This window comes from Bubalus kerabau, chromosome 15, assembly GCF_029407905.1.
Source record: "Bubalus kerabau isolate K-KA32 ecotype Philippines breed swamp buffalo chromosome 15, PCC_UOA_SB_1v2, whole genome shotgun sequence".
Taxonomy (NCBI): domain Eukaryota; kingdom Metazoa; phylum Chordata; class Mammalia; order Artiodactyla; family Bovidae; genus Bubalus; species Bubalus kerabau.
This window is the reverse complement of record NC_073638.1, coordinates 81,015,910-81,029,495: the sequence shown is the minus strand read 5'-3', so window position 1 is coordinate 81,029,495 and position 13,586 is coordinate 81,015,910. Positions and strand designations below refer to the sequence as shown.

Sequence of the window (13,586 nt, the reverse complement as noted above, 5' to 3'; positions counted from 1 at the left end):
TGTGAAAAGAAGAGAAGAGAAAAGAAAAGAAACGATATAAGCATGTGAATGCAGAGTTCCAAAGAATAGCAAGAAGAGATAAGAAAACGTTCCTCAGAGATCAATGCAAAGAAATAGAGGAAAACAGCAGAATGGGAAAGACTAGAGATCTCTTCAAGAAAATTAGAGATACCAAGGGAACATTTCATGCAAAGATGGGCTTGATAAAGGACAGAAATGGTATGGACCTAACAGAAGCAGAAGAGATGGCAAGAATACACAGAAGAACTGTACAAAAAAGATCTTCATGACGAAGATAATCACCATGGTGTGATCACTGACCTAGAGCCAGATATCCTGGAATGTGAAGTCAAGTGGGCCTTAGAAAGCATCACTACGAACAAAGCTAGTGGAGGTGATGGAATTCCAGTTGAGCTATTTCAAATCCTGAAAGATGATGCTGTGAAAGTGCTGCACTCAATATGCCAGCAAATCTGGAAAACTCAGCAGTGGCCACAGGACTGGAAAATGTCAGTTTTCATTCCAATCCCAAAGAAAGGCAATGCCAAAGAATGCTCAAACTACCGCACAATTGCACTCATCTCACATGCTAGTAAAATAATGCTCAAAATTCTCCAAGCCAGGCATCAGCAATACATGAACCATGAACTTCCAGATTTTCAAGCTGGTTTTAGAAAAGGCAGAGGAACCAGAGATCAAATTGCCAACATCCGTTGGATCATCAAAAAATTAAGAGAGTTCCAGAAAAACATCTATTTCTGCTTTATTGACTATACCAAAGCCTTTGACTGTGTGGATTACAATAAACTGTGGAAAATTCTGAAAGAGATGGGAACACTAGACCACCTGACCTGCCTCTTGAGAAATTTGTATGCAGGTCAGGAAGCCACAGTTAGAACTGGACATGGAACAACAGACTGGTTCCAAATAGGAAAATGAGTATGTCAAGGCTGCATATTGTCACCCTGCTTATTTAACTTCTATGCAGAGTACATCATGAGAAACGCTGGACTGGAAGAAGCACAAGCTGGAATCAAGATTGACAGGAGAAATATCAGTAACCTCAGATATGCAGATGAGAGCACCCTTATGGAAGAAAGTGAAGAGGAACTAAAAAGCCCCTGGATGAAAATGACAATGGAGAGTGAAAAAGTTGGCTTAAAGCTCAACATTCAGAAAACAAAGATCATGGCATATGGTCCCATCACTTCATGGGAAATAGATGGGGAAACAGTGGGAACAGTGTCAGACTTTTGGGGGGCAGCTCCAAAATCATTGCAGATGGTGCCTGCAGCCATGAAATTAAAAGACGTTTACTCTTGGATGAAAAGTTATGACCAACCTAGATAGCATATTCAAAATCAGAAACATTACTTTGCCAAACAAAGTCCATCTAGTCAAGGCTATGTTTTTTTCCTGTGGTCATTTATGGATGTGAGAGTTGGACTGTGAAGAAGGCTGAGTGCCGAAGAATTGATGCTTTTGAACTGTGGTGTTGGAGAAGACTCTTGAGAGTCCCCTGGACTGCAAGGAGATCCAACCAGTCCATTCTGAAGGAGATCGGCCCTGGGATTTCTTTGGAAGGAATGATGCTAAAGCTGAAACTCCAGTACTTTGGGCACCTCTTGTGAAGAGTTGACTCATTGGAAAAGACTCTGATGCTGGGCGGGATTGGGGCAGGAGGAGAAGGGGACAACAGAGGATGAGAAGGCTGGATGGCATCACTGACTCTGGACGTGAGTCTGAGTGAACTCCAGGAGTTGGTGATGGACAGGGAGGCCTGGTGCTGCAGTTCATGGGGTCACAAAGAGTCGGACACGACTGAGCAACTGAACTGCACTGATTGACCTAATATTGAATAAATCAGTAAATAAATATGGTAAGATCTCATTTGTTTATGTCGCCATTAATATTTTTCAGGAATATTTTCTACATTTTACCATACAGGCTTTCATATTTTGTATATATCTTTAAGGATTTCATAATTATGATGAATTTATAACAGGTGTTTAACAATTTAACAAAGCTATGATCTTTCCAGTAGTCATGTATGGATGTGAGAGTTGGACCATAAAGAAGGCAGAAAGCCTAAGAATTGATGCCTTTGCATTGTGGTGTTAGAAAAGACTCTTTAGAGTCCCTTGGACTGTAAGAAGATCAAATCAGGCAATCCTAAAGAAAATCAACCCTGAATATTCATTGGAAGGACTGATGCTGAATATGAAGCTCCAAAACTCTGGCCAGCTGATGTGAAGAGTCGACTCATTGGAAAAGACCCTGATGCTGGGAAAAATTGAAGGCAGAAGGAGAAGAGGGTGACAGAGAATAAGATGATTGGATGGAATCATCAATACAATGGGCATGAACTTGGCAAACTCCAGGAGTTGATGAGGGATAGAACGGCCTGGCATCCTGCAGTCCATAGGGTCGCAAAGAGTCAGACGTGATTTGTCGACTGAACAATAACAACAACATTTAAAAATTTCATTTCTAATATTTCATTTGTAGTATATACAAATAAAAATTATTGTGTGTACTGATCTTTCCTTGACCATCCTAAATTCACCTTTTAATGCAATGCTTTTTTTTTTTTTATAGCTTATACTTCTACCTGTACAATCTCATCATATACTAATAAATACAATTTAAATTCCTTCTTTCCAATCTGGACTGTTTATTTTTTTTTCTTTGCCATATTGAATGCCACCTCCATTAAAATGTCTATATCATGGGAAGGAAGAGTCCTACTTGCCTTTTTCTTGAATTAGTAAAAATGTTTTTGAGTTTTTAAGGATGGTGAACAAAGAACAGTGCAGTCTCTCTATGATGTAAATAAAATATCATAAATGTTAAAAATACAAAATTAAACAAAAAAGTGATAATTTTGAAGAGGATGAAAATGAAAATGAAGTCGTTCAGTTGTGTCCAACTCTTTGCGACCCCATGGACTGTAACCCACCAGACTCTTCAGTCCATGGAATTTTCCAGGCAAGGGTACTGGAGTGGGTTGCTATTTCCTTCTCCAGGAGATCTTCCCGACCCAGGGATTGAACCTGGGTCTCCCGTGTTGCAGGCAGACGCTTTACTGTCTGAACCACCAGTGAAGATATTTGTATGCATATCATATATAAACAAATTGCTACACATCTTATTACATTTTTCCTAGAAATATTGACCAAATCATGGAATTTTGTCTTTTGTTTGCTACAAAGAGATGATCAAACCATGGCAATCAAACAATAGAATAAAAATTATAGAATATAATAAAATATTTTACAATAAAATATGCAATATGGTACACATATATGCATGGATACGTAGTAAAAGATTTTTTACACACTCTTATGAACCAATACTAAAGAAGGTTATCCCATAACAAAGGCACAAAGCTAGTTCAGCATAGAGTAGACCTCTTATGCAAAAGTACAAAAATAATCAAAACACAAATTTTAAATAAGAAATATTTTTGTTTTTCAGACAGATAAGGAAATGTAACTATTTTGTTTGATCAAAAAGCAGTTAGGAATCAAGATCCCAATAAAATATAAAAATATAACTCAAAGCTTCCATGGGAGAATCTCAAGAAATTTAAATTTTTTCCCTCTGGCTTTATTGTGACATAATTGACAATTAATATGGTGTAAATTTAAAGTTGACAACATGTTGATTTTATGCATTTATATAGCTCAATATGGCTACAATTTAGCACTAGCTAACAAGGAGGCCTGGCGTGCTGCAATTCATGGGGTTGCAAAGAGTCCGACACGACTGAGCGACTGAAATGAACTGAACATTTTCACGTTACATGATTATCATTTCTTTTTCTGAGGTGAGAATATTTAAGGCCCACTCTCTTAGCAACTTTCAAGTACAGAATATTATTAAAGACAATTAAGAAAACGTATCTGGTTCAGAGAATACTTTGGCCACCTGATGTGAAGAACGGACTCATTGGAAAAGAAAGACCCTCCTGTTTAGAAAGATTGAACGCAGGAGAAGCAGACATCAGAGCATGAGGTTGGTGTATGGCATCACTGGTGTGATGGACATGAGTTTGAGCAATCTCCTGAAGTTGGTAAGGGATAGGGAAGCCTGGTGTGCTGCAGCCTATGGGGTAGCAAAGAGTCGGACATGACTGAGTGACTGAACTTGAATTTACAGAGAAACAGTCTGATTTAGATAAATAAGATGCTGTGAGTTACTGAATTGCTAAGTGTGCTGAGTCTAAAGACTTTCTAGGGCTCAAATATAAAAGTAACTTAACTGATGAGAACAGAGCAGGATCCTAAACCCTTCCACGTGATAAGGGAGCCTCTGAATTAATTCAGATGAATGATGAATTCCAATCATTTTACAACACTGAGCCTCCTATAAAACCACCATAAGTTTAATTTTAATACATGCCTTAGAGAAGTATAGTGAATAAAAGCAGAAGTATGTGCTTACATAAAACCACATGTATATGCACAAACACATGTAGACATTAGGAAATTTATTCTAATAGTTGGGAATAATGATAATCATTCGAATCTTTTTATATATGCTGTTCTTTCTCACTTGACTCTCTTTACTTGTCCTTAGAGTGTCCTAACTCATTCTAAGATATGGTGCTATTTACTTAATTATATTTGTAATTCATCTCTTCCCCTCAAGAAAGGCAGATATTTTCCCCCTTTGGGTGCTAAAGTATATATAGCACATAGAAGTATGACCAGCCCTTAGAAGGCAATTTCTAAATATGTGCTGAACATTTCCATACTTTTTATTCTTTTTAGAGACACACAGAGAACAGTTTGAAGCCCATCACCTAAATTATATGATTCATATTGTACACAAGACTTAAGAGAAAGAATTGCATATTCTTTTCCATGTACTTTGTAGGGCATGTTTTACATCTTTGTTCCTCAAACTGTAGATCAAGGGATTTAGCATAGGGATAATGAGAGTGTAAAATATAGATGCCATTTTATCTGTGTCAAATGAATGGTTGGACTCTGGTTGCACATACATGAATATTAAAGCCCCATAGAACACTGTGACCACCGTCAGGTGAGACCCACAGGTAGAAAAAGCCTTTTGTCTGCCTTCAGCAGAGCTCATCCTGAGAATGGATGCAAGAATAAGAAGGTAAGACACAAGAACTATCAGAAGAGAGAAAACCAAATTAAAACCTGCTGAGATAAGAATAATCAGTCCAATTTCACTTGCATTTGAGCAGAGCAAAGATAACAAGGGAAGACTGTCACAGTAGAAATGTCTGATGACATTATAGCCACAGAATGATGAGTCAAATATCTTTACAGTGATAAGAAGAGACTCAAATATGCTATAGAAATAGGGCATTGCCACCAGCACCTGACATACCCTTTGCGACATGACCACTGGGTAGAGCAGAGGGTTACAGATGGCCACATAGCGGTCATAGGACATTGCTGCCAGAATAAAAAGCTCACTAATAATGAACACGAGAAAGAAAGTGAGCTGTGTGGCACAAAAGTAATAGGAGATTTTATTTTGATCTGCCACAAAATTTACTAACATTTTGGGGCCCACGGTTGTTGAATAACCAAGATCGGTGAAAGCCAGGTGCCTGAGAAAGAAGTACATGGGTGTCTGCAGCCTGGAGTCCACCTTAGTGAGGATGACCATGCCAAAGTTGCCCACCACAGAGATCACGTAGATGATGAGGAAGAGCCCAAACAGTGGAGCCTGCAGCTCAGGGCGGTCTGTGATTCCCAAGAGGATGAATTCACTCAGCACTGTTCCATTGTGTGGTTCCATCCAGGTTTATGAGGAAACTTATTCTGAGTAGACACAGCAGCAGAGTCAATAGATTTTGTGTAAAATATCTTCTTAGATGTGTTAGTATGCAGAACTGGTAAGTAAGATAAATTTAAATGTCCAGTTTAAAATATTTAAATGTAAGTCCATCTGTCGCACATTAAAATATACATAAATAGAGACAGAAGGAGATATGAAGGTAGAACAGCTATTCTCAATTAGAGTGATTTTACTCCCCCAAAGAATATTTTTCCACTGTCTGGAGACATTTTGGCTGTCATAACTGACAGTTGAAATGCTATTGGCTTGTAATGTTTATAGGCCAATTAAAGCGTTCAATATCTTAACATATCATATACACAACCTGTAACAATATTGAGCCAGTAGTCACAATAATATCTGAGTTGACAAGCACTATAGTATAGGTATAGAAACATAGGCAATTAGAGATACATAAATATAGATAGCAAAGCAAAACCGAGAAGCTAAACAATCATAAAATTAGGTATTATAATAATTATTATACTATTCCTTAAAGGTCTATCTTTATTCTTTATAAGATATAATCACAGAATGACATTTTAAAAATGCATCTATCCTAGGATATAGTTCAGTTCAGTTCAGTTCAGTTGCTCAGTTGTGTCCTACTCTTTGAGACCCCATGCACTGCAGCATACCAGGCTTTCCTGTCCATCACCAAGTCCTGGAGTTTACTCAAATTCATGCCCATTGAGTTGGTGATGCCATCCAGCCATCTCATCCTCTGTTGTCCCCTTCTCCTTCCACTTTCAGTCTTTCCCAGCATCAGGGTCTTTTCTTTTTCTTTTTTTTTTTTAAATTTTATTTTATTTTTAAACTTTACATAATTGTATTAGTTTTGCCAAATATCAAAATGAATCCACCACAGGTATACACGTGTTCCCCATCCTGAACCCTCCTCCCCCCTCCCTCCCCATACCATCCCTCTGGGTCGTCCCAGTGCACCAGCCCCAAGCATCCAGTATCGTGCATCAAACCTGGACTGGCAACTCGTTTCATACATGATATTTTACATGTTTCAATGCCATTCTCCCAAATCTTCCCACCCTCTCCCTCTCTCACAGAGTCCATAAGACTGTTCTATACATCAGTGTCTCTTTTGCTGTCTCGTACACAGGGTTATTGTTACCATCTTTCTAAATTCCATATATATGCGTTAGTATACTGTATTGGTGTTTTTCTTTCTGGCTTACTTCACTCTGTATAATAGGGTCTTTTCAAATGAGGCAGTTCTTTGCATCGGCTGGCCAAAGTATTGGAGTTTCAACTTAAGATCAGTCCTTTCAATGAATATTTGGGAGTGATTTCCTTTAGGATTGACTGGTTGGATCTCCTTGCAGTCCAAGGGACTCTCAAGGGTCTTCCCCAACACCACAGCTCAAAAGCATCAATTCTTTGGCACTCAGCTTTCTTTATGGTCCAACTCTCACATCCATACATGACTACTAGAAAAACCGTAGCCTTGACTAGATGGACTTTTGTTGGCAAAGTAATGTCTCATCTTTTTAATATGCTGTCTAGGATATAATGCATATGCTAATTATACAATAAATTTCCAAACCAAAAGTTCCCAAAATTCGTATAACCCACTACTCAAACATAGTCTGTGAAAGATACTTTTCCTTCATGTGGTACTGACTTGAATTTAGCACACCTGACAGGTATGAATAAGTGTATGAATAAGAAATGCATAATGGACCACAGTGGGAATTAAATTTGTTCACATGGTGAGTCATACCAGAACATGCCTGACTATGTATAGGACATGTATGTCCATGTATGGAACATATATGTCTATACAGTTTCTGCAGTGCCTTCATTTATGGTGAGAAGAGGGCAGCAGAGGATGATGTGGCTAGATAGCATCACCAACTCAGTGAATATGAATTTGAGCAAACTCCAAGAGATAGTGAAGGAAAGGGAAGCATAGCATGCTGCAGTCCATGGGGTCACAAAGAGTCAGACAGGATTTAGTGACTGAACAACAACAAAGGGTTAATCTGGGTCAATAGTGTAAATTATCTAAAACTCTTTGTTACCACATATAATGGAAAAGAGTGTGCACAGTTTTGAGGAAAGATACATGAAGAGTCAATAATTCAATGAGTCTCTCTTACCTGGAAATAGTTCTCAAATGTCAAATATCTAGGTTTTTTTTTTTTTTTAATGTTTATTTGTTTCTAATAGTGATAGCAACTTACCTGAAAGAGATTTTCTTCACCATATAAACATATTCTCTGGACTGTTGTTTTATGTCTCTGTCACGACTATAGTGATGGGTAAGTGAGGAATTGCTCAAGTAGGATGTAACACATATAATTTATTTCAGTCCCCACCCCACCCCCTATCCCATAACTAAATGTAGAATCTATGTCATAGAATTAAAGTGGAACTTGGCAAATGTCACTGAAATATTGTGGATATTGGTAGCATATTGTACCACATGCAATATTATTTTTACCTGTAATGAAGTTTCTGTGTTGACTTCTTGTATTTCTTACATGGCTTTGAGAACAATATATGGATTCCCTTACCTTTGAGACTCTCCCTGAGGAGATGTCAAGCACTTTGTTGATTAGCCCTAATGCCTAGGAGAACGCAAGAAAATGTCTAGAGGTCTTTCAATAATTGTCAAGGACAATTTATATTCACCTGTGAGTAAGTTTAATACTTATTTAACTCTTATTTTTCACTCTTAGTTAACTTCGCACTTTTAGCACGTGGGGCTTTTGATTCAAATGATGTATTAATACATTTAGGAAAGGCCATTTCTACAATGGTCTGCTCAAAGGGGTGAATTGTCAAATTCAAGGGTAGAGAAATGTCAAAATTCATTTTTAATATATCATTTTTTAATTAAAAAGATTTAAAATTACACATTAGGTAAATGTGACATGTTATTTCCTTGATTTAGTTGGTTTTGCTGTTTTTCTTCACTTCTGAGGCAGACATTAGTTGCTCATTTTTCTCATTTCATAGTTAGTTGCCATCTTCATTTATTTCATTCTGTCCAACTCTAATTCCTACTCCAATTTTCTTTCCCATCTATGAATATTTTATACTATGAGCTCAGTATGTCTTATAATGTGTTCAGATCTTTGATTTCTTTAACTAGCATACTTTTCAACATATATATCCTGCACATTTTCTGAGTTTATTATTTCATTACCCTTTGTATTGTAAATGGCACATGTATATGTATATATATATATATATATATATATACATGTGTGTTTACATAATCAGTTGTATCTGACAATTTTTGACCATATGGATGGTGGCCTACCTCTGTCCATGGGGTTTTCCTGGTGAGAATACTGGAGTGGGTTGCCATTTCCTCCTCCAGGGGATCTTCCCAACCCAGTGATCAAACCCACGTTTCCTGTGTCTCCTGCATTGCAGGCAGATTCTTTACCACTGTGCCACCTGGAAAGTCAAAAATATGCATATTTTGGTTCCTGCATGTTATGTATTATATCAGTATATTCATATATATATATATATATATATATATGCATTGACAAGATATTTGCTTGTTGAGTTTGTATCCTTTTATCTTGCTGAACTCACAATTGTGAGGGGATTCCTGAACTCACATTTATGACAGAGTTCCTTGAGGTTTTCTGTTAGAAAACAGGTCCTTTGCAGTTATAAGAGAATCTAATTTCTTTCTTTTTCCACACTGTATGCCTTGTATGACATGTTTTATTAATTTCTGACATTTCTTGTTTGATCTGCTTTGTGCAACCATAAATGAATCTTCATTTTAGAATGTTTTTGCAACTAAATTTTAGATTATCTTATCTTTTAAGTCTGGTGTCCTTTACTCTGCTTAATAACTTTGAGAGTTGTCATATTTTTGTGTATACCAACAATTTATTACTCTTTACAGCAGCAGCGTGAAATTCACTTGTCACGATTTACTTATTAATCCTCAGTGGAGGAACATTTAGATTGTTCCCAAGGTCTGGCTAATATAAATAAAGCTTCTATTAACATTTGAATAGAAAAAAATCTGCTGCTCTTTCTCTTGGGTAAGTACAAGGCAGTGAAATGGATAAATATTATGTTAGAGTTTAGATATGTTAAAATTTTAAGACTTTTTTTGTATTTTTATTGAAGCATAATTTACTTACAATGCTGTGTTAGTTTTGGGTGTATAGCAAAGTGATTCAATCATAGGTAAACATTTTTTTTTCTCATCTTTTTTTCCCTTAAAGGCTATTACAAAACATTGAATATAGTTTTCTGTACTATAAAATAGGTACTTATGGCCATTTATTTTATATATAGTGTGTGTTTATGTCAATCCCAGACTCCTAAACTGCTCCCTTTTTCCCCACTCAGGTAACCATTAGTTTCACTTCTATGTCTGAGGGTCTATCTTCATTCTATATAGAGTTTCAATTGCAACACTTTCTTTCATGTTCCTCATATAAGTGATATCAAACAACATTTGTCTTTCTCAGCCTGGCTTATTTCACTGAATATGATTGTCTCTAGATCCATCTATGTTGCTGCAAATGCCATTATTTCATCCACTGTTACTCATTTTTATGGCTGAGCATTATTACATTCTATAAATATACCACATTTTTTATCTGTTAGAGGACAAATAGGTTGCCTTCATGTTTTCACTATTGTAGATAGAGCTGCAATGAACACTGGGGTGTATCTTTTTGAATTATTGTTTTCTGTGGTTATATGACCAGGAGTGGGATAACAGGATCATGTGAAAATTTTCACAGAACTAGAACAAGAAAATTTTAACTTTGTATAATAAAAAAGACTCTGAGGCGGTCCTAAGATGGTGGAGGAATAGGATGGGGAGACTATTTTCTCCCCCACAAATTCATCAAAATAACATTTGAGCGCTGGCAAATTCCACAAAACAACTTCTGGATGCTGGCAGAAGACATCAGGCACCCAGAAAAGCAACCCATTGTCTTCAAAAGGAGGTAGGACAAAATATAAAAGATAAAAAGAAAGACAAAAGAGGTAGGGATGGAGATCCATCCCGGGAGGGGAGTCTTAAAAAAGAGGGAAGTCATCCCAGTGCACCAGCCCCAAGCATCCTGTATCATGCATCGAACCTAGACTGCTGATTCATTTCACATATGATATTATACATGTTTCAATGGTATGGAGAGGGAGGTGGAAGGGGGGTTCAGGAGGGGGAGCACATGTACACCGATGGCAGATTCATGTTGATGTATGGCAAAAGCAATACAATATTGTAAAGTAATTAGCCTCCAACTAAAATAAATAAATTCATATTTAAAAAAAAGAGAGAGAAGTTTCCAAACACCAGGAAACACTCTCTCCAGTGGGTCTGTGGTGGGCATTGGGATCTCAGAGGGCAAAATAACTGGGAGGAAAAATAAATAAATAATTAAAACCCACAGATTACATGCCCAACAGCAATTCCCAGCGGTGCAACATCCCTGATGCTTGCGTCCCCCATTAGCAAGCGGGGGAGGGACAGGGAGGAGCCAGGGGCAGTGCTTAGGATAAGGACCAAGCCTGAATGTCCTGAGGACAATCTGAGGGAACCAGCTTGAGATAGCAAACCAGACTGTGGGATAGCTATTCCACGATCCTGCAAAAAGCCCTAACCACCACCAGTCAGGCTCACAGAACAAAGGACTGAGCAGAGCTAGCCAGCTGCAGACTGGTCCATCCCCCACTGGAGACAGGCAGGCGAGGGCAGCCAATACTCATATCAGATAAAATAGACTTTAAAACAAAGGCTGTGAAAAGAGACAAAGATGGACACTACATAATGATCAAAGGATCAATCCAATAAGAAGATATAACAATTATAAATATTTATGCACCAACATAGTGAGTGGGTAAAGTTGCTCAGTCATGTTCGACATTTGTGACCCCATGGACTGTAGCCCACCAGGCTCCTCCGCCCATGGGATTCCCCAGAAAAGAATACTGGAGTGGGTTGCCATTTCCTTCTCCAGGGGATCTTCCTGACTCAGGGATCGAACCCAGGTCTCCCACATTGCAGGCAGATGCTTTAACCTCTGAGCCACCAGGGAAGCACTGCAATATGTAAGACAAATGCTAGGGAGTATGAAAGGGGAAATTAACAATAACACAATAATAGTGGGAGACTTTAATACCCCACTCACACCTATGGATAGATCAACTAAGCAGAAAATTAACAAGGAAACACAAACTTTCAATGATACAATAGACCAGTTAGACCTAATTGATATCTATAGGACATTTCACCCCAAAACACTGAATTTCACCTTTTTCTCAAACACACATGGAACCTTCTCCAGGATAGATCACATCCTGGGCCATAAAGCTAGCTTTGGTAAATTAAAAAAAAAAAAAAAAAAATGAAATCATTCCAAGCATCTTTTCTGACCACAATGCAGTAAGATTAGATCTCAATTACAGGAGAAAAACTATTAAAAATCCCAACATATGGAGGCTGAACAACACGCTGCTGAATAACCAACAAATCACAGAAGAAATAAAAAAAGAAATTAAAATATGCATAGAAACAAATGAAAATGAAAACACAACAACCAAAAACCTATGGGACACGGTAAAAGCAGTACTAAGGGGAAGGTTCGTAGCAATACAGCCTTACCTCAAGAAACAAGAAAAATGTCAAATAAATAGCTGAACTCTACACCTAAAGCAACTTGAAAAGGAAGAAATGAAGAACCCCAGGGTTAGTAGAAGGAAAGAAATCTTAAAAATTAGGGCAGAAATAAATGCAAAAGAAACAAAAGAGACCATAGCAAAAATCAACAAAGCCAAAAGTTGGTTCTATGAGAAGATAAATAAAATTGATAAACCATTAGCCAGACTTATCAAGAAACAAAGGGAGAAAAAACAAATCAACAATATTAGAAATTAAAATGGAGAGATCACAACAGACAACACAGAAATACAAAGGATCATAAGAGACTACTATCAGCAATTATATGCCAATCAAATGAACAACTTGGAAGAAATGGACAAATTCTTAGAAAAGTACAACTTTCCAAAACTGGACCAGGAAGAAATAGAAAATCTTAACAGACCCATCACAAGCATGGAAATTTAAACTGTAATAAAAAATCTTCCAGCAAACAAAAGCCCAGGTCCAGACGGCTTCACAGCTGAATTCTACCAAAAATTTAGAGAAGAGCTAACACCTATCCTACTCAAACTCTTCCAGAAAATTGCAGAGGAAGGTAAACTTCCAAACTCATTCTATGAGGCCACCATCACCCTAATACCAAAACCTGACAAAGATCCCACAACAAAGAAAACTACAGGCCAATATCACTGATGAACATAGATGCAAAAATCCTTAACAAAATTCTAGCAATCAGAATCCAACAACGCATTATAAAGATCATACACCATGACCAAGTGGGCTTTATCCCAGGGATGCAAGGATTCTTCAATATCAGCAAATCAATCAAAGTAATACACCACATTAACAAATTGAAAAATAAAAGCCATATGATTATCTCAATAGATGCAGAGAAAGCCTTTGACAAAATTCAACATCCATTTATGATAAAAAACTCTTCAGAAAGCAACATAATAAAAGCTATATATGACAAACCTACAGCAAACATTATCCTCAATGGTGAAAAATTGAAAACATTTCCCCTAAAGTCAGAAACAAGACAAGGGTGCCCACTTTCACCACTACTATTCAACATAATTTTGGAAGTTTTGGCCACAGCAATCAGAGCAGAAAAAGAAATAAAAGGAATCCAAATTGGAAAAGAAGAAGTAAA

The 13,586-nt window shown here is 37.3% G+C and overlaps 1 protein-coding gene across 1 annotated transcript; it reads right to left on the bottom strand.

Moving 5' to 3' along the window:
* Nucleotides 1–4,839: 4,839 nt before the first annotated feature.
* Nucleotides 4,840–5,781, bottom strand: LOC129628518 (olfactory receptor 8K3-like). Its single transcript, XM_055547956.1, has one exon. It carries the CDS (start codon nt 5,779–5,781, stop codon nt 4,840–4,842), a length of 942 nt encoding a protein of 313 aa, XP_055403931.1.
* Between the last annotated feature and the right edge of the window lie 7,805 nt (nt 5,782–13,586).